This window comes from Cimex lectularius, unplaced genomic scaffold, assembly GCF_000648675.2.
Source record: "Cimex lectularius strain Harlan isolate CLEC.00 unplaced genomic scaffold, Clec_2.1 scaffold30, whole genome shotgun sequence".
In the NCBI taxonomy this organism is placed as follows: Eukaryota; Metazoa; Arthropoda; class Insecta; order Hemiptera; family Cimicidae; genus Cimex; species Cimex lectularius.
Genome location: NW_019392730.1, coordinates 1,230,988 through 1,256,028, shown reverse-complemented (window position 1 = coordinate 1,256,028; position 25,041 = coordinate 1,230,988). Strand labels below are relative to the sequence as shown.

Genomic DNA, 25,041 nt, shown 5'->3' with positions numbered 1-25,041 from the left:
AAACAGGATTCCGCAAAAGTGTATTTTTTATTTTACAAACGCCTACTCAGTGTTTCATGATATAATTAATATCAGTCTTCAATGACATAATTTTTCATTAAAAATCAAGAACGCATAATTTGAAAAATCCCATGGTCTTATATATGAAATTATATAATTTAGTTATAACTTTAGAAAAATAGCTCAAAGATTTGTGACCAAAAGCTCCTTTTTGACTAGTCATTACAGAGTTTTACAATACATCCTAAAAAAATGATTAAAATGTTGAAACAAATATTGACATTGTTATATTATTGGGTTGTCCGGAAAATAATGCAGGATTTTGGTATTAAACAAAAAAAAAGAAACTAGTTACTTTAAAGCAATGTTCTTTAATCAAANCCGGACAACCCGATACGTCCATAACGAAAATTTCTGAAAGCCCCTTGAACTGATTCGAGTTAATATAAGAAGGGTATAAAACCGGAAAGAAAAATTGAGCAAATTGTCTGAAATTGACTGACTCGAATAACTGAGCAAATCTGGCTAGAACATGTCAAAGTTAGTAAAAAAATATTTACAACTTACGAAATTCAACACCATCTAATCTATGGATAATGTGATAATTTTTTAATAAAATAGTGATTGAAGAATATAATTTGCTTCAGATGAAATCAGAGAAAATATAAATATTATGTATTATTCATTAAACGTTAGACAGGATTAATATCTTTTATAAATTAGTAGAGCCAAAGGTTAATCACAGTTTTGACAAGATTTACCGCATCTTAAAAAATATTCAAGATCTAAGACAATGAAACAATGAACGATTGTTTCTGGAGTATGGAGAGGCAGAAAGAAAATCCAGTTGCAAACTAGTTTCTTGGGGTGTTAACGTGATTTTTTTTGTTAATGCGTTTGGATTTTTTGCTTTATATAGTGTCAATTCTTTCGCAGTTTTGTGAGAAAGTGAGTTTCCATCGCGTTAAAAAATTAAAAAACCTTGATTTTCCTGATGATGCTGTGAATACCTTTCTGCGGGTTATTTCTATATTGTATGAAAAAATATTATGTATTCTAGGCATATGTTAGGCCTTAGCAACTATTTTTACCCTGATTTTTTGTAAATACAATCAAGTTATAGCTTAATTTTTTGTTTTCTTTCACTCTACAGGATATGATTAACTGGTGATTATTGTAAAGACAAAAAAATGCACATTCATGAGTATCTCGCCATTGGAAATGCATCTAGTCCGGCCATCCGGAGAGTTAGACCAAATCTTTTTAGCTCTTGAGCATCTAACGAAAAATAAAAGTTTACAAATCTTCCTTCTTTTCTACAAGTTCTGAAGAAGTCGCAGTCCAAAAACAGTAGTAAACGAACAAAGGAAAACATTATTTTGATAAAAGTTTAGGTATCTTGGGTTTTTTCACAAAAATGCCGAAATTAGAAAATATAAGGGAAAAAAGTTAAACTCACCCTGAATTCTCCACCCCACGATCAGACGTTTTTCTTTTTTTCTTATTAAAATTAAATTTTTCCACATGTATTTTATTTTCTTTTATGTTACAATTACCAAAACGATTTACAAATTATGTAAACGAGTCTAATGGCAATCTACATACAATCAGTATGCTCACTGTATTATATATGAAGAGGAGAACCTGGGACGTTTTTTTTTAAATTTTCCAATGTTCAAAACCTCAACATCAAAGAACATAAATTTCATTGTTTTTGTAAATAATTAACTAGTGCTAAAATTAATACAAAAAAACCAGGCTTCTATGTTTGTGGCGATATATATGTTATATATTGTATGTTGTGTATCTATTCTTAAATTGACAACCTGAGGTACTAACAAGAAGCTAGCTTTTTAAAATAACTACGTAATATACAGGTAAAAGCAGAGAGTCAGTAACCAGATCGAGATGCTCAAATGGCTGCAGTTCAATACAAAATACGCGAGAAAGACAGGAGAGAGAAGGAATACACGCGGAGGGCCGGCGATGACCTCAGCTGTTTGTCGGCCCATAAACCTTCCACTTTATATATATAATACAAAAAAACGTAATCCAAATATAGTTTAGTTAAATTGACAATATATATGCAGACTGTTTTTCATTACAAATTTTAAATTTTTATAAAAATTTGAATTCTTTTGAAACGAGAAAAAGGAGTGTTTTTATTTAGTCTGACCATTTCTTACTATTAATAATTGTTTTTCTAATCATTGTCATGATTATTTCAGGGTGATAGTGGGAGCTCCTGAAGCCCAGAGCAACCAGCCGAACGTTGCGAACGGCGGCGTCGTCTACCAGTGTCGAGTAAATAGCGGCTTCTGCAGGCCGATCGTGTTCAACGCAGACGGTAAGTCCATTGTTGTCTATACAGTAGTTCGACCTGATAAAAATGTCTAAAGACCGAGACCATCACTCCCAAAGAGAATGATTTATGCAAATCCACCATATGTCCGTTCACCCGTCCGTCGGATCGTTATAACTCTATGACGGATGAGCGACCATCAGGTCTGCAATCGACACCATGTCATTAAAGCATTACCTAGCCGAAATGGCACCGTATCCAATCATTGAGCTATTCCGACGATCGTTAAGTATTGACAAAACCGGAAGCATGAGTGATGAGGACCGCGAACCGACACATCCCCTTTAAACACGATGAAAAATACTCAACTTAATGATCCTACCGTACAAAATAAATAAGAAGGCCTTTCAGAATTAAGTGGACTGCTCGTAAAACCAATTATAACACTTGTTTCTGCTTTGTAAACATAAATTATATTTAATATAACCAGAACAGCCTTCAACATTACAATTTTATCCATTACATCTCGTGGTCCGATTGGCCAAATAACAATTAATCTTAATGTAAGGTATTGGTTGTCATCAAAAAGCGGGATTCGAACCCACAACCTTCGGTTAAATACGCCACTGCTCTACCATTTGAGCTATCGTGACTTCGGACCACGAAATCAATAATTTAATAAGTAAAATGAAGTATATCTTCATCATTAAAGCTCTCCGTGGCCATTTCATTTGCCGCCGAGAATCGAATCTTGATTACACGACATTTGAAAAATGGCAGAAAGGAGGGAAAATTCAAAAGATGTAAATTCAATAGTAGAGCAGCGGCGTATTTAGCCGAAGATCGTGGGTTCGAATCCCGCACGTGACTGGCTTTTTTATTTCAACTAATACCTTACATAAAGATTAATTACAATGTGTGGTGATTAGTGACCGTTAGTCGATATTTATTTAGAAATCGTGAGATGCGGTCTGGTGTGATGTACGGTTTCAGAAAAACATTTTCTTTATCGTGCCAACGTTTCGATCTTTATTGTGTAATTGTGCCATTCTTGCGGGTCGTGGCACTCTCAACACGACACGCAAGAATGGCACAATTACCCAGAAGACAAACACTTTGAGCCCTGAAGATGATCTCAATAAAGATGCCAACGTTTCGATCTTTATTGAGATCATCTTCAGGGCTCAAAGTGTTTGTCTTCTGTGTAATTGTGCCATTCTTGCGTGTCGTGTCGAAAGTGCCAAAAGTGAAGATGATCTCAATAAAGATCGAAACGTTGGCACGATAAAGAAAATGTTTTTCTGAAACCGACATCACACCAGACCGCATCTCACGATTTCTAAATAAATATTAATTACAATTGTATATTAAAACCGATCAGTGATTATGCCTGAACTATAAAAAAGGTGGTTGGTCTATTTTGCCACTTGATTATCTACTTGCAATGTTTCATAATTTTTTATCTATTTATATTTATTTATCTTAAAACGCCTCCTTTATTAATTCCTTCTAAGTCAGTTCTGACAGCGATATGATGTCATTTTATATTGAAAGGGAATGCTCCCGATTGCGAGGAAGGTCGGAGGTCGCCCTGCAGCCCATCAGAAACCGTTGAGCCGGAAAGCTACCTCGGCCGGCAGCTCTTATTCTATTTATGTTTCCTTCACATATCCCATTGTTCGTGGTCGGAGACCGTGCGATGTCTTAAATTAGCCACTCTCGGTGCATACAAGTCATAAGGGAGGAGTGCGTCTGCGTTACGATTCCGACGGCTGATCGGATATGGCGAAACCCACCTGAATTTACATATGGTTAGAAGAGTACGTAATTTCCATTTCATTTCTCGCATAGCCATGTTTACAAGGATTCACTTTGCTAACTATAAATTACAAAGACACTGTTCGAAAAATGTATAAATTGAGGTCTTTGATGTGATAAAAACTCCACTTTACCCTGAATTACGATAGTATAAGTCGATGAAAATTCACCCTTAAAATTCCAGATTAGGTAGACATCTTCAATAAGCTTTTTGCCTTTCTCCCCTTTTTTTGGCCTTTCACTCCTTAAATCCCTGCTGTTCCGCCATCTGACTACAATATGTACTTTAGATGTCAATGTCAGATCTTTTAACAGAGGGATGACATGAAAACTTTAATATGAAATTTCGAATTGGGGTTTACTCTGTACTCGTAAGACTGTAAATGTACAGGTAGGCAAATAATGGCAAAAATATATTTGTTAGGAAGACGAATTACGAAAACTAATTCGTTCTGCATTTTTATCAGTTTTGATGCACAAAGACATAAGTTGTATGTGAAGAAGAAAGACAGAGAGAGAAGGAATGAGATTAGAGACATAAAGAGGAAGAAAAAAAAAGAAAATGCAACAACGAGAGTGGGAGAGTTAAAAGAAAGATGAATATGAGAGAGGAGTGAATGCGTGGTGTGAGGGGGCGAGAAAAAAAGCAAATAATAGAGAGAGGGGGAAATGAGAGATAGGAAGAGAGAGAGAGAGAGAGAGAGAGAGAGAGAGAGTGAGAGAGGGAAGGAGATTTGAGGCATAAAGAGGAAGAAACAAGAGAAAGAGCAAGAACGAGCGAGTAATCCGTGAAAGTGAATGGTGAGAATGAGGTTCAATAAATGAAGCAAGAAAAAGGAAGAAAAAGATAGAAAGATCAAGAAGGACGTGTAAATATGTAAAGAGAAAAAGGCGAGAGTGTAAGAGATTAGTGAGGTGAGACAAAAAGTGTGAGATAGAGGGGATAGGGGATAGGGATAAAAGTGGCGGTCACAAGGCATACTGCACCTCGACCTGAATAGAACTATTGTATTCCCTTGCCAGCTTCAGGTTATTAACCAGCCTCCACACCTTTTCCAGCGGCCCCTTAGTGTAGGATCTTGCTTGTGGTTTTTCTTGTCCTAGCTGCAAGAACCTGAACCTTCACAGAAACATAAAATGTTTTCTGCGGTCTCCTCCTCTTCCTGGAAGTATGTGCACAGTGTTTCTTTTGTCTGTACTCCTATGCGGTGCATGTGCTTTCTTACGTGGCCGTGTCCCGACAGTACTACCCACTCTATGTGGAACCACGGCGACGACGGGTGGTANGTGCGGACGTTAAAGATCCTCTTGTCTTGTTGACGATGAGTAATCGGGAACGCAATGTCCCGACAGTAGACTAACCAGAATCCTGGTACGGTTAGTGTTGTCTTCCAGTAATTATTTTGTAAGTTTTGTGAATGGTCCTTCTACAATCTCTTTGCGTGCCTCATACCTGTGGAATTATTCCACCTCGTTTTGGACTCATTAAGTATCCATTTTAAGATGTATCCTCTTTTGTGGCAGGCTGCTAAGCCGCAGTAGGGTTCTGGGCCACCTTTTTGGCCAATATGTCAACCTTTTCGTTGCCTCTATGACCCAAATGTCTACGGACCCACGCCAGGGTCAGGTCATTAGTGTCACTGACTTCCGTCCTAAGTGCTGCCTGGCTTTCAGAGAAAATGGCCATCTTCCGGGAATGTATTCCTAGCCTTTTTTTCTGGCGCATTGTTCAATCGCTATGCTTTCAGACTGGAAAACTGTAGCATATTTACCTCGGCTTAGGGTTCATCCAGATACCCATTTCCCGTACCCTTGTCGGTTTTGAAGCCGTGAGTATCCCAGTAGGGGTTTGCCTTTAGCGGTGTTCCTTAACCCATTCTTCCCGTTCTGGTTTTAGTATTTTGTACGTTTTAGTAAAGGTGTACTTTGGAGTAATGGCATCAATTTGCATGCCTAGTATGGCATCTGTCTGTATCTCCTCCTGTGAGATAGATAAAAGTAAAGAAAAGAGTGTGAGATGTTGTATGTATGATCGAAATGTTCAATTTTATGTGAGAGAGGGATAGAAAAAGTGTCAGATCGATAGAAAGTGAGAAAGAAAGCTTTGGACAAGAGCATAATAATCATTCGTAAATTTAATTAACTAATTTGTTCACTAGCTAGCAATAACTAATTAATTTACAATATTCCTAATAGACAGTGGAAACTTGTAAAACCTTTTTTATTTGATTAATGGAATGATAAGACCGACCATATATAACTCGTAAGAAATACGATAGCCATAAATAGTTCAAGGTTAGAATGTGTATATAAATAGTCACTAGCTACATTTCGTTTATTAATCATGTATAAAATTACCCGTACAACAAAAATATACACTGATTAACAAAATTCAAATAATTATTTTGAGCGGTTCAGTCGTTTATATATTATATGCCAACTAAAATTATTGGACGAAACAAACTTGAGGATTCTCACCCCGGAGACCACAAGAGGAAATTGCACTATTTTGTGGATGAATGCATATAAATATATCAACAATCCAACGGTGTAATGGACGGAAAATCAGCGTTCCTACAAATTTAATCAAAGACTGTTCATTGCTTGAATTGGAAAACTCATCTTCGACTACAATTTCTGATCCGATAGCTGAATGTTGTTTGCTACATATTGTGTCACATGAGTTCAATCCTTGTTTCTTTGTTAATCATATGAAAAAGTACTTAATTTAATTCAATCGGGGCATTCTAAAGAAGTGTATTGTTTGGCGATTTGAGAGGGGATTTTATTGTTCCTAAATAAGTGGTTCCAATTGTATTCCAGCTGTAACACTAATGGCGAATAAGCGTCGTTAATGAAACGAACATCCTGGACCGCGAAGATTGATCTGGCCGACTATCGCGAGAGAAAAAGAACCGGAATTGATTTATAATGGAAATGAACCTGGGAGAAATTGATTTTGTGAGCAGTGGCGCAAAAGGTATGAACCGAGGTATAAATCATCCGGGGATGACGTTACCGGCTAACCGGATGACCCGAGGATGTTTTTGATTAATCGCGCGGGCTCCTAGGAGTCTAGAAGGCGCTCATCGTTTGAGAAGAGGGTTCGGAAAGATTTGGATACGCGATCAAATCTGATAGATCAAAAAACAAAATTTAAACGACTCACATTCTTCCGGAAAACGTATAAGATTAACTATCACTCAGGTGGAATGGCCTAACATAAATCCTTTTCTTAGAACCTACGCGCTAAGTAGTATACATTAATTCTGAATACGGCAAAAGTAGTAATAGTAACTGATAGTAATAGTAACCATAGTAATTGTTGATTACAGGGTACAGAAAGAAAGGAGAATGATAAATAGATAGTGAGAGATAAATAGAAAAATTATACAGAGATGGAGAGAGAATGCGAGAGGATAGATAGTGTAGAGATACAGATGGACAAACAGAGATAACGATAGATAGAGAGAGCGGTAGGGAGAATAAGAGAGATCAAGCAATAGAAAGAGGTTAATGAAAACGTGCATGTGTGTACAAGAGAGACAGAAAAAGAGCAAGTAAAAGAGCGAAAGAGAGAGAATGAGTGAGTGAGTGAGTGAGTGAGTGAGTGAGTGAGTGAGNAGAAAGAGAGTAACAGAGCGGAAAAAATGTGAGAGATATCGTGCGAGTCTGTATGTGGTATGGATAAAAAATAGCAAGAAAGAGAGAGAAATACATATGCGAAAAAGTGTGTGATATAGAGAAAAAGAGAGTGAGACAAAGAGAGAGGGAAATGTGGGAGAAAGTGTGAGATATGTAAAAAGAAGAAGAAAGCGAGAAAGACTTAGAAATTGAGAGAAAGAGAGAAACAGGGAGAGAGAGAAAGATAACGAGGTTAATGAAAACGTGCTTGTGTGTCTGAGAGAGAGAAGAAGTAGAAGAGAGAAAGAGAGAGCGTGATACAGACAGACAACGGGAGGGAATATGAGGGGGATGGAGAGAGAGAGAGAGAGAGAGAGAGAGAGAGAGAGAGAGAGAGAGAGAGCGAGAGAGGAAAAAATGTGAGGGATATTGTGCGAATCGGTATGTAGAATAGAGAAAAAATAGCAAGAAAGAGAGAGAAATAAATATGCGAAAAAGTTTGTGTGATATAAAGAAAAAGAGAGTGAGACAAAGAAAGAGGTGAATGTGAGAGAGAGTGTGTGTGAGATATACAAAAAGAGCAAGAAAGCGAGTAGGAGTTAGAAATTAAGAGAAAGCGAGAAATAAGGAGAGAGAGACAAAGAGAAAGTAGTGCGGGAAATATATGTGTAACTTAGAGAGAAAAAGAGTAAAATTTGTAAATCAAGTAATGACGAGTAGTAAGATGAGAGAGAGACAAAAAGAGACAGAGGTAAGGAGAGAGACAGTAAGAAAGAGAAAGTTAGATGGCGGAAAGAGATGTGAGATAGAAAGAGAAAAATAAGAAAAAAGTGTGAGAGATAGAAAGCGACTATCACTTAAGAAAAACCACATTTTTATGCGTTACGACATAATGTTATGCATGAACATCATATCGTAATATTAATCCATTTACGGCTTCGTATTCAATTGACCAAGTTACATCTTTCAATCAATTAATTATTCTTGCTAAGGTCTTGGTTGAGATAAAAAAAGTCAGTGTCACGAGGGAGATTCGAACCCACGACCTTCGGCTAAAGGCCCACGCCGCTACTCTACCACTTGATCTATCGTGACTTCGGACCAACTCTCCATCTTATCCTACAACCGTTCGAATTTTCCCGCTTTTTGCCATTTTCAATTTTTTATCTCAACCAAGACCTTAGAACGAATAATTCATTGATTGAATGATGTAACTTGGCCAATTGACTACGAAAACGTAAATGGATTGATATTTAAAAATTAAAATAAGTATCACTTCACTAAACAGCTCTCCGTGGCACTTCATAAGTCGCTGAAAATCCAACCCGATTACACATTTGCAAATGGCAAAAAGAGAGAAAACTCGAACGGCTGTAGGTTGAGATGGGAAATTGGTGTCCGACTGGATCGATGTCACGATAGCTCAAGTGGTTAGAGCAGCGGCGGATTGAGCCGAAGGTCGTGGGTTCGAATCCCGCTCGTGACACAGACTTTTTTATCTCAACCAAGTCCTTAGAAAGAAAAATTAATTGATTGATCTCGTAAATTGGAATGGCTGTTCCGATTTTTTGTAAATAATAAGTTGCTTGTAGAGTTTGGACTAGTAGTAATCATTAATTCCGTTCAGAACTATTCCGATTAAAAAAATATGTTAAAGTTTCTTTTTAACTTATGTAATCCACCATCTTTATTTTTAAGATTATAGTGATATCAAAAATCACATCGTTTTGTTGAGAACTTTTTTTTCTTTGAAAAATATAAAAATGGCACTTGTATGACTATACCGAATTGATGTAATCTCCTCAGCTCGATTCCCTCCTTGAAACTTTAACGACCTACAGTTTTCATGAATCATAGGACCCGCCCAAGGGGGATGACATTACGATCGACTTTTTTACGACTCGTGTTTAGCCACGAGTAGTGCAAAAGATTTCGTATTGTCTGATAAAATGTGTTGGCGGGATTAGCGCAAAACGCTGATACCGTCTTTCGCCTTCGGGAGAAAGAAAAAAGTCCGCTCTCGATAAGAATGCAGATGAACATCTCAGACAATGGTCTTTGTTTCATAAGTACGACCTATAACTCCGACAGACGTCTGACTATATCAGGAAGGCAAAACGCCTATTTCTCCATTAAAAAAAAAATCTAAATAAATGCGTGTCGGATTTTTAGAATTTTTTCCTTTAAAGGACCGGCAAAGCGGGAATATTTACAACGGCATGATACGTGATAAATAACGTTGTAAAATTATAACAGGCAGTTTACGTCTGAATTAAGAGAGGGACAGGTGAGACAGATCGTATCTAAAGCACAAGGGAAAGACTCCGCAAATCATATCAAGACGACATTTACAAGAGGATAAAACAAACATGGAATTCGCATTAAGATTTATCCCAACTCGTCCATTTCTTCGTTTTGGACCAATCCATTATAATTCTCCTTAAGCGTTATTGCGGTACTTTATATATCCATATCATATCAATAATTTGTACTGCGATGACTCATCGAACATCTCTGTCACAAAAACCATATAAAATTATGTTTATAGGATTGTAGTTTGAAATAATCGGCAATAACATTGATAATCGTCGTTAGAAATATACAAAAAGAAGCAAAAAGTATCTAAACTTCTTTTTCAACTTTTATGTAAGGTATTGGTTGAGATAAAAAAGTCAGTGTCACCAACGGAATTCGAACCCACGACCTTCGGCTAAATACGCCGCTACTTACGACTTATGAAGTGGCCACGGAGAGCTGTTTAGTGATGTGATACTTCTTTTACTTTTTAAATATTAATCCATTTACGTTTTAGTAGTCAATTGACCAAGTTACATCTTTCAATCAATTAATTATTCTTTCTAGGTCTTGGTTGAGATAAAAAATTGAAAATGGCAAAAAGAGGGAAAATTCAAACGGTTGTAGATTGAGATGGAGAGTGGGTATCCGAAGTCACGACAGCTCAAGTAGTAGAGTAGCGGCGTCGTGCCTTTAGCCGAAGGTCGTGGGTTCGAATCTCCCTCGTGACACTGACTTTTTTATCTCAACCAAGATCTTAGCAAGAATAATTAATTGATTGAAAGATGTAACTTGGTCAATTGAATAGGAAACCGTAAATGGATTAATATTGCGATATGATGTTCATGCATAACAATATGGTTTTTCTTAAGTGATAGTCTCTTTCTCACTCTCGCACTTTTTTCTTATTTTTCTCTTTCTATCTCACATCTCTTTCCGCCATCTGACTTCCCCTTTCTCACTGTCTCTCTCCTTCCCTCTCTCTCTCTTTTTGCCTCTCTCTCATCTTACGACTCCTCATTACTTGATTTACAAATTTTACTTTTTTTCTCTCTATCTTGTACACACTTTTTCCGGTATTCGAACCCACGACTTCGGCTAAATACGCCGCTGCTCTACCACTTAAGCTATCGTAACTTCGATCCACTCGGACACTAACTTCCCATCTCAACCCCACTTTTTGAATTTTCAATTAATTCAAAATGAAGTATACTTCACTAAAGCTCTCCGTGGCCATTTCATTTGTCTCCGAGAATCAACTAGATTACACGACATTTGAAAAATGTCAAAAAGGAGGGAAAAATCTCTCAGACACCCATCCCAACCAACCTTTCTAATTTTCCCTCATTTTTGCCATTTTTATCTCAATCAACCAATACCTTACATAAATATTAATTAATTGAAAGATGTTATTTGGTCAATCGGACAACGAAATCTAATGATTTTTTTTTTTTTTTACGATGCATCTTTCTGAACTTTAATGTGTTCTTATTCTGTTGAGCGAGTGAAGTTGATCCAATGGTTAAAAATAGTCGGTTATCATGTATAATGCAACTTAGCAAATTTGTGAATTATCATATCAGGTCATCGACTCGAGCGAGCAGAAACCTGTATGTGTCATCATAAGATGAAGCCTCGTTAGTAGATAAAACATCCTTTCTTTTGTTTTTCAAATCCAAGAGCGAAACTTAGCCCAACTTAAACAACATCGGAAGATTCAATACAGCAGAAAAACACAAAACATTTAAAATCTCAAATTTACATACAGCATAAACATTCACTCTCTATCTCTGCCTAGGTCAGGCATGGACATCTGTTTTGCCCCCAGGCCGGTTTGGAAAAAAAAAATATTTTCACGGGCAGGACGAAATGTTAATATCGAGGATTGGCCTGATATATAAAGCGAATAGGTTAATCTTCTAACAAATAATTTTCTTGCTGTTCATCAACCTTCTGACTTGTAACAAGAATTCTGATTGATTCTCTGCAGAGGAAAAAAGCTTTAAGGCGTTATCTGGATGAAGGGATGCTTGAAAACAATAAATGTTTTGACAATTAAAATTGCAAAATGTTAAGCAAAACATCTTTAAGTTTAACCAAATTTTATTATGAAATTTGTTTATGAATAATTGGAAGTAAATCAATACAATAAATTCGCATAACTAAACTTGTAGTAGCTAGCCTCCAAATGTAAATCATTCAATCCTGTTCTTCTTGTACTTTTATTTAGATTCATAAAAAAAGGTTTGTCCACAAATATAAGTTGAACTAAAGATTACTAAATACGTCTTGGCAAGTTTTTTTAAATTTCCATACCTTTCATTATTCAATAGCTTACACAAATTACACAATTTTTTTGCTCTTCTCGATATTTTTCATGCAATAATTCATCACATTGGAAATTAATTATTTCTAATTGTATACCAATAGGAACGTCATCAGCTTGTACGGAAAATGTATTTCGGATAATAGATTTAAAAAAATTTCTACTTTCTGCTCGAAATCTGTTATTTAGTGCAAGGATATTTTTATTGTATGTTTGAACGTTTTCTTTTAAAATACGTAAATATATGGTCTGTAACGTTGGAAAATGATCAAATTTACATTCAGCCAGATTTGTAGAAAAAAGGCCAAGCTTCATTTTAAAAGCTCTTAATTTCTGTATTAAATCATGAGCAAATAAATTTTTCCCTTGTAAAAATGTGTAAATTTATTCAAATGTGTGTGAATATCCAAATAAAATGCTAAATCACAAATCCAATTTGGATCTAATAATAAAGGAAATCCTCATTTTCTTTAAGCATTAAAAATACTTTTTCTCTTGAAGGTCCCACACACATCTTAAAACATTTCCCAAACTTAACATCTAAATGATTGGTATTTAGCTCTTCAAAGAGATCAATAAGTTGCCTGCGATTTAATCCTTGAAATTCACTAATCTCACAACTACATTTATCACATGATCGATTGTTAAAATATTTTTGCATAGTGGGTGTTAGTGAATAATGCAGTGTATGGGTATAATTTTATGATTTGGACCGATTTCGAAAATTTGATCTTCAACGCGTTTGATGAGCCCAATTTTTTTCCGACCATGTTTCGTGATCCATCTGTTGCTACATTCACCAATTTTTTCCAGTCAACATTGTACTCCAAAAAACACTTTTCAATCTCTCAATCTGACTTTGATCTTCTCCCTTTGTTGTGCCTTTCAGCGTAACAATTGATAAAAGTATAAATGTTTTAATTCTTTATAACGGATTTTTTTTTAAATATAGAAGTATCGAGAATTCGTTCGGTTAACTACTTGAAGTTACATGCTAATATTGAACAATTGTTCGCGGGCCACATAAATTCATTACGCGGTATGTTGGCCATGCCTGACCTAGGTTATACTTTTTTACTAGTATTTTTGGGTTTTACATCTCCCTCTCTCCCATTATCACTTTTCATATTTATATTTTCTATCTGTCTTATTCAGCAATATTTGCAGAAACATCAGTATGACTAATTTATAACAATCAGGAGAATAGGAAATATCTCTCTCACTGTCTTTCGCATTCTCTCTTTCTCACAGACATTTCTCTTAGACTCTTTCACTTACTCTTATTTACCCTCTTTCACTCACCCTTTTCTTTCTTATTTCTCCCTCACTCGCCCTTCCTTTTCTTTTCACTCGCTATTTTCCTAATCTCTTTCTATTTATTTCTTTCGCTCTGACCCTCTGTTTCTCCTCTCTCTCCCTTTCTTGGTTTCTTCTCTATGTTACACACTCTGTTTCCCTCACCTTTCTTTACTCTCTCACTCTCTCTCTCTCTCTCTCTCCTTCTCGTCTCTCTCTTTCTCTCTGGCACTTTTTCATTCCACCTGGCACATACTGTAACTCACCCTTTTCCTTCTCCAACTTTCTGTAGTCTCTTTCATTGTTTTTCTTAACTTTTTGTTATGTCTGTTGTGCCAAAACATCATGTCTCAAAAAGTGTATTAATTTGTACTGTTTTTGAAAAAAATAGTTGTTATTTGAAGGTCAATATTTTAAAGTATCATCTCCCTCTCTCTCTCTCTCTCTCTCTCTCTCTCTCTCTCTCTCTCTCTCTCTTTCTCTCACGCTCCCTCTCTCACACACACACTCTCTCTTTCTCTCTTTACCTATCTCTATAGTATTTATCTTTGTACGTCTTTCCTCTCTCTCTCTCCCCCTCCTCACTCTCTCTCTCTCTCTCTCTCTCTCTCTCTCTCTCGCTCTCTATCTAGTTATCTCTATATTTAGATTAGATTTTATCTATGTACCTATTTCCTCTCTCTATCTCTCTCTCTTTCTTTCTCTTCATATGTTTAACTATCCAATAAACAGACTAAGATAGAACATACATAAATTCAGCAAAAAAAGACGATGAAATGACCTCGGTTTTTGTCTGTGTTAAGCATTTTTCACATATTTAGAATCAAATAAGAGAAATTTTTATAAATAATGGAATTTTTTTTAACAAAAGAGGATAGTTTATTTGTGCATTATGATTTTTAGGTTTTCGACACCCGGCCCACATTTTAGAGCAAAATCTGACTCTAATTGCAAGTTGTTTTATGCAACATAAAAATGAAACGCACGGTTGTTTTAGAGCAAAGCAATTTTTAATGCACAATAACTGTGGCAAATTTAATTTTTACTTATACATACCATCAGCCAAAACTGTAAAACTTGGTTTATGGAAGCTTATTTGGATTTGGGAATTTTAGAATACTGTATTATTATACAATATTTTCATATTAATATCATTAGACTTCACCCCAGTTCCGAACTTATTATTCAAATTGTTATTGTAAAAATAAATGAAAAAAAAGTATATTTAAAAGACGTCGATGATTACCAAAACTTGTTTCTATGCTTCTTAACTTGTTCCGTGTCAGCACATACAATACAACAAAACATTTCTTTTCTCCTCTGCATAATGAGTTGAAAATCATTGTCGAAAAGATTCAAGGGGAGAATTTCGTGTTTGTGGTCAATTAGTCAGAATTAGTAATAGGGTTTTTTGTCCGTCGGTGTCCAAAGGGCATTGGGTGGCCTGATTGAGATATCACACTTGTAGCAAGTCTCCCACTAATGAATCTATCTGGACTCGGTAATTTGTCGATGAACAATGCCTTTATCGTCGTCCGTCCGGACTAATGAGGGGCAGAAAAAAGAAGAAAAAAGTGGGAAAGAGTTGAGGGCATTAGTTACCTAACGGCCGCCATTCCCTAATGAGACTCCGGGTGAATTGATGGCGCACCCTATTAAGAACCCTATCACGGAATTACATAGTTTTACACTAATCGTAAAAGTGTTTATTACTATAATACACAGGAGGTGGATTCCATCGCCTACTTCCGTTGGCACGTTCCACAATTCAGAGCTTGTCGTTTACAAATTCGGATAGAAAGTTTTAAAATGTTTATGCATCCTTAACGTGAACATGTAACACAGACAGATGAAATTTTTTTATATAATCGTACATTTATGGTGCCACGGAAGAAATCTTGATTCAAATATTTAATAATTTCATTAATCTTTACTAGTTATTCACTCTCTAACTAAGCCAAATTTACAGTTTAGATTGCCAACAGAAGAAAACATGATGAAAAAGTTAATAATTTAAATAATTAATTAAGATTTTCGGTTGAAATAAAAAAGTCAATGGCACGAGCGGGATTCGAACCAACGATCTTCGGCTTGATACGCCGCTGCTCTACCACTTGAGCTATCGTGACCTCGATCCACTCGGACACCAACTTCCCATCTCAACCGCACCTTTTGAATTTTCCCTTCTTTTTGCCATTTTTCAAGCCGAAGATCGTGGGTTCGAATCCCGCTCGTGCCATTGACTTTTTTATCTTAACTGAAAACCTTAATTAATTGTAAGATATTAATTGGCCAAGCGGACCACGAAATTAGTGAATTTAAATAATCTTTACTACTGCAAAACTACTTATATAAACAACTTATAAAAAATTTAATAATTTTCGTAATTTATGCTAAGACAGAAGAAGCGTGATAAAAAATTAATTATTTTGCCAATCTATGATATTATAAAAGAAATCCTAAAGGAAAAATTTAATAGTTTCCCAAATTTATGCTAATGCAGAATAAATCATGACAGAAACATTCAATAAGTTTGCCGGTCTATGTTAATACAGAAGAAAACATGATGGAGAAATTAATAATTTCATTACTACTGATTACATACATTCCTTACTACTGATGAAAAATTAAATATTTACCATAATTTATGCTAATACGGAAAAATCGTGATAAAAAAATTTACAATTTTGCTAACCTATGCTAATATAAAATAAATCGTAATGGAAAAATTTAATAGTTTCCTAGATTTATGCTAATGCAGAATAAACCATGATAGAAATATTTTATAATTTTGCCGGTCTATGTTAATACAGAAGAAAATATGATGGAAAAATCAATAATTTCATTAATTTTTATTAGTGCAAAACCAATGGTGATAAAAAATTTAATAATTTTCCTAATTTATGCTAATACAGAAGAATCGTGATAACAAATTAATAATTTTGCTAACCTATGCTAACATAAAAGAAATCCTAATGGAAAAATGTAATAGTTCCCAGATTTATGCTACTGTAGGATAAATTCTGATCGAAATATTTAATAATTTTGCCGGTCTATATTAATTCAGAAGAAAACATGATGGAAAAATTAATAATTTTATTAATCTGTACTAATGCAAAACAAATGCTGATGAAAAATTTAATAATTTCCATAATTTATGCTAATACATGAGAAATCATGAAGGAAAATGTATTAATTTCGCTTAGACAGACATTCAAACAATAGATAACACAATCGAACAAATTGCATCTATTTTATATACATGCAATAGAGAAAGAATCATGTAACAAGCAAAAAAAAATCAAAGAATTGGTCGTCTCAAATTTTCAGGAGTTGATTAAACAACCTTTCATCATACTGAATTATTTTCGAAGATGAATTAATTATTCTGGTGGGATCAAAATCAATTTAAGATTAAAGAATACAATAAAATTCTTCACTCTCTAACTAAGCCAAATTTACAGTTTAGATTGCCAATTTTTGAGTTCAAATAAATAGAGAGTAAAACAACAGGATTCTGAGTCTAAACAAAGTCTGATAATCACTGGCATAGTGAATACATTTGGGATAAAACCTTTCTAAAAGAGAAAACTTCAAATGTGTAAAGTAGAAATCGAACTATATTTAACGTTAGTATTGGTTTGGAATGGATATTATGTTGTTACATGTTGTTGTGACGTGTTGTACAGCAGAAATCGTTTTTAGTTTATATCAGTTTGAGGGTTGTTGCTTTTTTGTTACGAATTCTTTTTCAGTTGAGAGTTTATGAAATTATTGTTATTGCTATGAACTTAGTTTGTTAATGTAACTTTCATGTGACAGACGAACTTTTTGTATTCTATCGATTAGCCATGAAATCCAGCTACTTTGTAGCAGCAGCAAGGAAGGTTTCAGTCATGATGTATCATTGTATAATTTGGTAGGTTTTCTGAAAATTTCAAATGGGAAACTATTTTCATTATTAATAAGCTTTAGGTCTAGGAAGTTAAGACGGTTTTTGTTTCTCTAATTCAATAGTAAAATTTATCTTTTTGTGTAAGATTAATAGTAAAACGAGCAATGTTTCCAGTTCCTCCAGCGATCAACGTCTTCTGTTTAGAATCCCCAAATTATCCTTGTTTTGTTAATGCGAATAAAAGTAACACGCAATGACAATGACCAAAAAAGAGAACAGTGAAGCCTCTTGTAAAGTGACAATCGAGGTGTCACTACTTTTGTCCTCTTTCTGTGATTTTTATCATCTGATAAAGCATATCAATCTGTATCTTTTTATATAACTGTACCTGCCTATGAATGCAGGCTTCCTCTAACCAGGGATTTCTAACAAAAATGGTGGAATAACCATCAAAAAAGATCTGACAAAAGAAATAAACAGAAGAGCACAGTAAGAGTCCGCAAGTTCTTTCTCAAATAAGAGATTAAATTAATTTGGACTATTGTAAAAAATGGATTAACAAAAAAAAACATTTTATATGTTGATTATTCAGAAATCGAGAGATGTGGTCTGGAGTGATGTAGGTTTCACAAAAACATTTTCTTTATCGTGCCAACGTTTCGATCTTTATTGAGATCGTCCTCAGGCCTGGGATTTTATATGTTATTTTTCTTAATGTTGCTTCTTCTTTTATAGACGCAGTGGGGTCGTATTTATCATTTTTGTATTTCATGCAATTTATTCTATTCAAATTCTTTACTTAAAAAAGGACAGCAATGTAGTTCGGGGCTTTGCCCGTCCCACTCATCGGGCAGATTTTTCTGCGAAGGAGCTTTTTTGTTACTGGTATTTGTATGCAATCCTATATCTATAAATATTTTTTTGAAATTTTCATATCCTCGCACTGAAGTTTCAACCCTACATTATTAGAAATTTAGGATGTGCAACAAAATTGTTTTTAGAATCTGGAGGCACAGAGTTAGGCAAACTATTCTGCCAAACAGTGCTGGATTTGGCAGAAGCTTTTTCTTTCCCACTGGTATAAAACTACAAAAGATACCGTTAAAGAAACACCCATATGTTTATATTTTAATGAACTATCGAGTAGTACGGTGAATTTACTTCTTGTGTGGGTAGTAATATGTTAGAAATCATGGTGAAGTAGAACTTACCTTTTTGGTATAAAAGCTGGCATAGAGCCATGGAAAGTACACGACAACGATCTGTGTGTCATACTCAATAAAGTAAAAAATATAAGGTTTATATTTTCAGTGTTTTAATGTTTACGACTCCTTTGCGACATTTTTTAACCCGTTCTGTGTACAAAAGTATATATTTGGATTTGAATTTCGTTATTTCGCAATGGTTTTTGCAACGATCGCGGCCTTTAAAATTCAAAAGCAGACTTCGAAATTAAACAAAATCCCGACTAAGTCGAATGTTTCCAAAGATGTATTTTTAGAGTTTGTCTTACTTGGGAAACAGCCAGTTTACAAAAATGGAGCCGGGGTCAGTATTCGCAATAAAAAATATAAACGGTATGGGCCGAGCGCGGTGATTCAGAGCAAGGAGAGATATTTTTCATCTTTGAAGCCGACAAAGAAAGGATAGGTCTCACTATTTCATCTTTGATGGATGATCTTACTGATTCAAGACGCAATTGAGACGATCGCTCCGCCACCTTTTTTGGAAAATTTCCTTTTTTAGATCCGATCGGAAAAGAAAATCTTCAGAAGTGTCCGCGTTGGCATGAAGTCAAAATGACAACTTGCGCGTTAATTCTTGGAAAAATGAGTGTCTTTTACGATCTAATGCAGCGCCAGGCTAGACGATGATAATCTCATTTAATAAATGCGAACTTTTCTAACAGAGATATTTGAAATATCGGGAAACTCAAGTGAGTTTTTATTGGAGGGCAGCAACTCCTTTAATGGAGACGTGGACCTCGAATCCAATCAGATATCAAATATAAATCCCTCCGTCGGCCAGATCACAACGGCCTTTCTCATTCCGCTCTCTTAAATTTTTTTTCTTATTTCATGTCATCTTCGATCCGTTTAGTGTTTTACATTCCAGCCCAACATGAGAACGTCCCGATTTCTAATTCCTGAAAGGTTGTCGGCCAAACCTTTTTTACCGATTTAAGCCCTGTCGCGTCCTCTCAATATTTTGACTGTTGAAATGGAACGCTCCTGGAATTAACTCCGGGATTCTTTGATATGCAATTTAAATCCACTTGTAAATCCGGCCGCGGTCCCTAGCGCTTCTAGAGAGCCGATTTGACATTTTGAAGCAAAGAGGGAGAAAAAACTTTCAGCCTGACAACCGCATGTTTATGTTAATAGGTTCTAACCCTTTAAGTGAAATTTAAGAAAAAGAACTACATTGTAAATTTCACAGACGGTTCTATGGCCAATTGTAAACACATATGAAAAGTACACATACGAATCATAAGTTTTACAAGAGGACGCTACTACTTATCACCGATTTTAGAATAAAAATAAAAAATATTAGACGTGTCCGAACGTTTTCGATAATAATATATAATAAAATCAAATAATATACATATAATATTAGGATGGGTTATCCAGAAGCTTTTTTTTTTAGATTTCTGGTATCCCATTCAAAAATTTATAAATCCCTATGGACCGGTGGAGTGATTTCAAAACAATCACGATTTTTATGACTTTCGAAAAAAAATCTGGGGACCGCGGTAGCCGAGTGGTTAGCATGAGAGACTCTCACGCCGCGGTCGTGGGTTCGATTCCCACCGTCGCCTCTGGCCCTTTTTTCCCGATAACCCCCAATTTGAACACACAACAATTCGTACCATGGCTAATATGCAAGATCATAAGGCCAATTAAAAAAAAAAAAAATTCCTAAAAATTACAATATTTTGTAGTAACAAACGAAAAAACAAACCAAGACGTACATTTTAAAGTAACCATGATTGTTTTCTTGCAAATTTAAAATTGGATTTTTTGTCAATTACAAAATTTCTTATTTTTCTTTAAAACAGAGATAGGTGATACACACGGATGCAGAATGACGTAAGTGTGATTTAGATAGACTAGATAGATAGATTTGGATTAGAGTTTTAAAGCTTTACCTGTAAAAAAGAAAACTACTTTACTACTACTAAGACTAAGCGGTCAATCTGATCAACGATGGTTACAATCCGTTTGCTATTTAATTAGGAATATAGTAAAAAAAATTCTGAGATATAAACGATTAAGGTATCATGGAAGGAGGCAATAAAAACGAATCGGTTGTCGAAACAACTGGAAATCTTAACCGATAAGTACGTCTCGAAGTGTACTCACTAAAATCATTTTTTGGGCTTTATTTTTTGGCTTTATTATATGGACAATTAAATGCCAGCCCGAGCCCTCGCTGGACTAGAACGCCACAAAGAAAAAAGGAACGACACCACGCACCCAGACCTGGCCCCATCTGACTTTCACCTTGTCTTAACAATGAACAATCATCGACAAGCGGGAATGCTACTATATTACTAATTATCTGATGGATTCGCGAGGAGCGGTCACTTAAATATAAATATTACTAGCATTTCTCCTGATGTGAAATTAAATAAAAATATGTGCTGTATCAAGACCTTAGCCTCATGAGAGGTGCAGGCGAAGAGCGTTTGGAACTGTATGGAGGCCCTGATGGAAGTCAGTGACATTAATGACCTGATCCTAGCATGGGTCTCTGGCCATTCGGGGCTTAGAGGCAACGAAAAAGTTAACATATAGTCCAAAGAGGACAGGACTCTCTAGGTCCTGAATCCTACTGTGGTTTAGCATCCTGCCACAATGGAGAATACATCTTAAAATGGATCCGTATTGAGTCCAAAACCTGATGGAACAATACCATATGCATGAGGCACGCGAAGAGATTCGTAGAAGCAAAACTTACAAAGGAATTATTAGAAGGCAACCGCAACAGAACCAGGATTCTGGTTCGACTCCTGACAAGGTACTGCCACCTAAGGAAGCTCCTACCGGATAGGAGTACAGAGTGAAGAAACACTGTGCAGATATTGCCATGAAGAGGAGTCCGCATAACACATTTCATGTTTCTGTGAAGGTTTGTGTAGGTGCAGGTTCTTGCAACTAGGACAGGAAAAACTACAAGCAAGATCCTACATTAAGGACCCGATGGCAAGTCTATGGAGCTTGATTAACAACCTGAAGTTAGCCATTGAGTTATAAAAAAGAGGAGAGCACAATAGATCTACTCAGGTCGAGGTGCAGAAGGCCTTGTGGCCGCCTCTTTTATCCCTATCCCTGTGCTGTATCAAATGTTGACTCCTTGTTATTTATTTTTACATTTTTTTTTGTTTTTTAAAAGGCCTTATGATCTTTGCATATTAGCCATGACGAATCTCTTATATATGTTGTTCAAATTGGGGGTTATCGGGAAAAAAGGGCCAGAGGCGACGGTGGGAATCGAACCCACGACCGCGGCGTGAGAGTCTCTCATGCTAACCACTCACACCACGCGGTCCCCGAAAAGCTCAATATAATAGTTCAGTTTGAGATAATAGAAATTTTTAAATTTCAACTGCATCAACAAAATATGAAAAAATCGCTTAACACTTGACACACAATTGACTTTTGATATTATAGTGAATTTTTTAAACCTCCAAAGTGTGTTGTAAAGAAAAATTCACTTTTTCATTACATTTGTAGTTCGGTAAACTTTTGAAGACAAAAATATCAAAGAAATTGGAGGAGAAAAAGTATTTTTTATTTATTTTTAACGTGTAAATCACCAGCAAATTTTAAAACAAATTTACTTAACGGGAGAAATAAGTTTACTTTCTTGATCTGTTTTTGAACCGTGATTTTTTCTTTTTTTTGCCACTTGGAGTTATTTTTCATAATACGAACAGTCCACTTCTGTTTTTAAAGTCTTGAATTTTTCACTTTTAGTTTTCCGGCCTCGCCATTTTTCATACTACTTGTGCAATTCTCACATTGTCTAATGCTCTTTTGAGGTCAAGAAAAGTCAAGTCAAAGCTGCGCAAATGAAAACTCAGGACTCCATTTTCTTTTATTTTTTTTCTATTTTGCCAAATCATTCAAGAAAATCGTCTTTTTTTGTCATACGGATAATCTTCTTACCATAGAGCGTGCGTTTTTCGTCTTCTTGACTTGTTTCAGCCAAATGTCTTGTTATATGTTTTTTTCTCTTTCACTCAGATATATGCTATACATTCTTGAATTTTAAGCAGGGTATTCAGACTGTTATTTATGAATTCGCCTAAATAATGAATGTATGTAAGCGTAGGCTCCGCACAAAGATTCCTAGGGTTCAAGTTTTGTTTCTGTCTCAACCGATTATTTGTTAAGGTTAAGACGATGGAGCGGCTACCACCCTTGGAATGAAGCTCCCCGTGATAAATTAGACGTTGATCCTAAATAGGGTATCGGTATGCTGGGTGGGACGTCGTTTCGAAATGGAAGCTGAGACACTCTCGAATAGGAGCTCGCCGACTCTATATGGTCAGGGAGATGGATGAAAGTCGTTCCTCGAGAAGTAAAAATGAAAGAGTTTAGAAAACTGATGCTTTTAAATGTTAAAGAGTTAAAAAACTTTTTCCCTAGAATTTCCATTATATTTTGGTTATCAAAGTTCTCTGCGGCATGATAGGAATCATGAATCCATCAAGTTAGGGTCAATCGTTCAACGGATCAAGAAAAGTCAAAAAGAAACATGGGAAGACGGTTTAATAAGCATTTTCCTCGAAGGGGAAAGGACTATAAGAAAACTATTAAATTTTAATATATTTAAATTTAAAATTCTTTATCCGCAAATTCTATTATTTTTTGATTTTTCAAAGTTTTCGCGACATGAAAGAGAACATGAATTCATAAAATTATGGTCCATTTGGCAAAATGCGAAAAGCCTGAGCTAAAAATTCAACATTTGAACTCCAAAACTAATGAAACTTAGTTTTTTCAGACTTTTTAGGACTTTTTCAGAAAGAAAACACAAATTAGGCCCACTCAAGGCTTGAAAAATAAAGAATATAAACGTTAACTTATATATCAAATTTGGGTTGAATTGATGATTTTTTTTTACTCGATTTAAGCATAAACATAAGTGAAAATTCAGTTAATTATTTCAGAATAGGACAAGCAAGAAAATGCATAATTAACAAGATTCAATTTCAACACTATTAGGGCGGTAGACAACATAAATACAAGAGTTCGTTTATGTAATATAGAATTGGGCAATTAGTAAAATTGTTAATTACCATGGACCCATCTCAACACTATTAAGAAACGTAAGAAGCCGAAGGTCGTGGGTTCGAATCCGGCTCGTGATACTAACTTTTTCATCTCACCCAAGACCTTACATAGAAAGAATAATTAATTGAAATTAGTAATTTGGTCTATTAGAACACTAAACATAAATGGATTAATATTATTACGAAAGTAGACGTACTTTCATTATTACAATACAATTAATATCTGGGACGTTTGTCTTAAGCAAAGAAAGTTATGATTATTTGGAGATCATGAGATGCGGTCTGCTGTGACGTAGGTTTGAGAAAAACATTTTCTTTATCGCGCTACGTTTCGAGCTTTATCGAGATCATCTTCAGGCCATGGTATTTATAAATATTGTTATATATATAAACTAATATCACCATCAGATTAGTAGTCATTCTAACTATAATGTTATTGTCTACACACACAAAAAAGTTTACATTCCATAATAAATAAATGGTAAATGTTATCATTATTAAAAACCTGAGTAGGAAACAGGTTTTACATTTTTTTACCAGACAATTTAAAAATTTATCGATTTTATTGTGGTAAGTACAATTCGGGAAGAACTTATTGCTTGAAATTTCCGTTCGTTTCAACACGCATTTAATCTATAATTATATTCCTTGAATTGTTCCTATTTCAGCAGATCTTTCATTATAAAGCGAACCAACTGCTTTTAACAATCGTTTAACTTGAGATGTTGATCAGATTAGAGGCTTACAAAGCAGTTTTTACATGCCGTTCTACATTCAACGTGTCACTTGAAAGTGTTCTATCTTGTTAGTATATTTTTCTTGGTGGTAATGTTGGCGTTTTCTATAGAATAACACTGGCTGTTCTATTATTGCTGCCATCCAAACTGTAATGTATTTGCGTAGAAACAATCTTTCATGCAATAATAAATAATAGAAAATACCAACAATTAAAAAAACTGTATAGAACCAACAGCCTTTATGGGTTTTCTAAAGTTCAGGTTTCAAAAGAACCATAAAACAAGGAGAACGTCGTTCATTTAGTTGGTACTATGTAATATACCGTAATATAAAATGAACTAACTACACGATAAGCCCAGTATGGCATGGAAAATTCCTTCTGCCAGAGGTGAATCGGTTTGTACTATATCAATGCGATACAGGGGGCGTCGCTGGCCGCAACGGTT

The 25,041-nt window shown here is 35.3% G+C and overlaps 1 protein-coding gene across 3 annotated transcripts in view; it reads left to right on the top strand.

Annotated features, from left to right (window-relative positions):
• The window catches only part of LOC106662463 (integrin alpha-PS2), a 198,029-nt gene that overhangs the window by 91,149 nt on the left and 81,839 nt on the right, over positions 1-25,041 (top strand). For all 3 annotated transcript variants that reach the window (XM_014386566.2, XM_014386565.2, XM_014386564.2), the window contains exon 2: positions 2,229-2,347. In XM_014386566.2, coding sequence (XP_014242052.1) covers positions 2,229-2,347 — 119 coding nt within the window. The remainder of the gene's footprint in view (positions 1-2,228; positions 2,348-25,041) is intronic.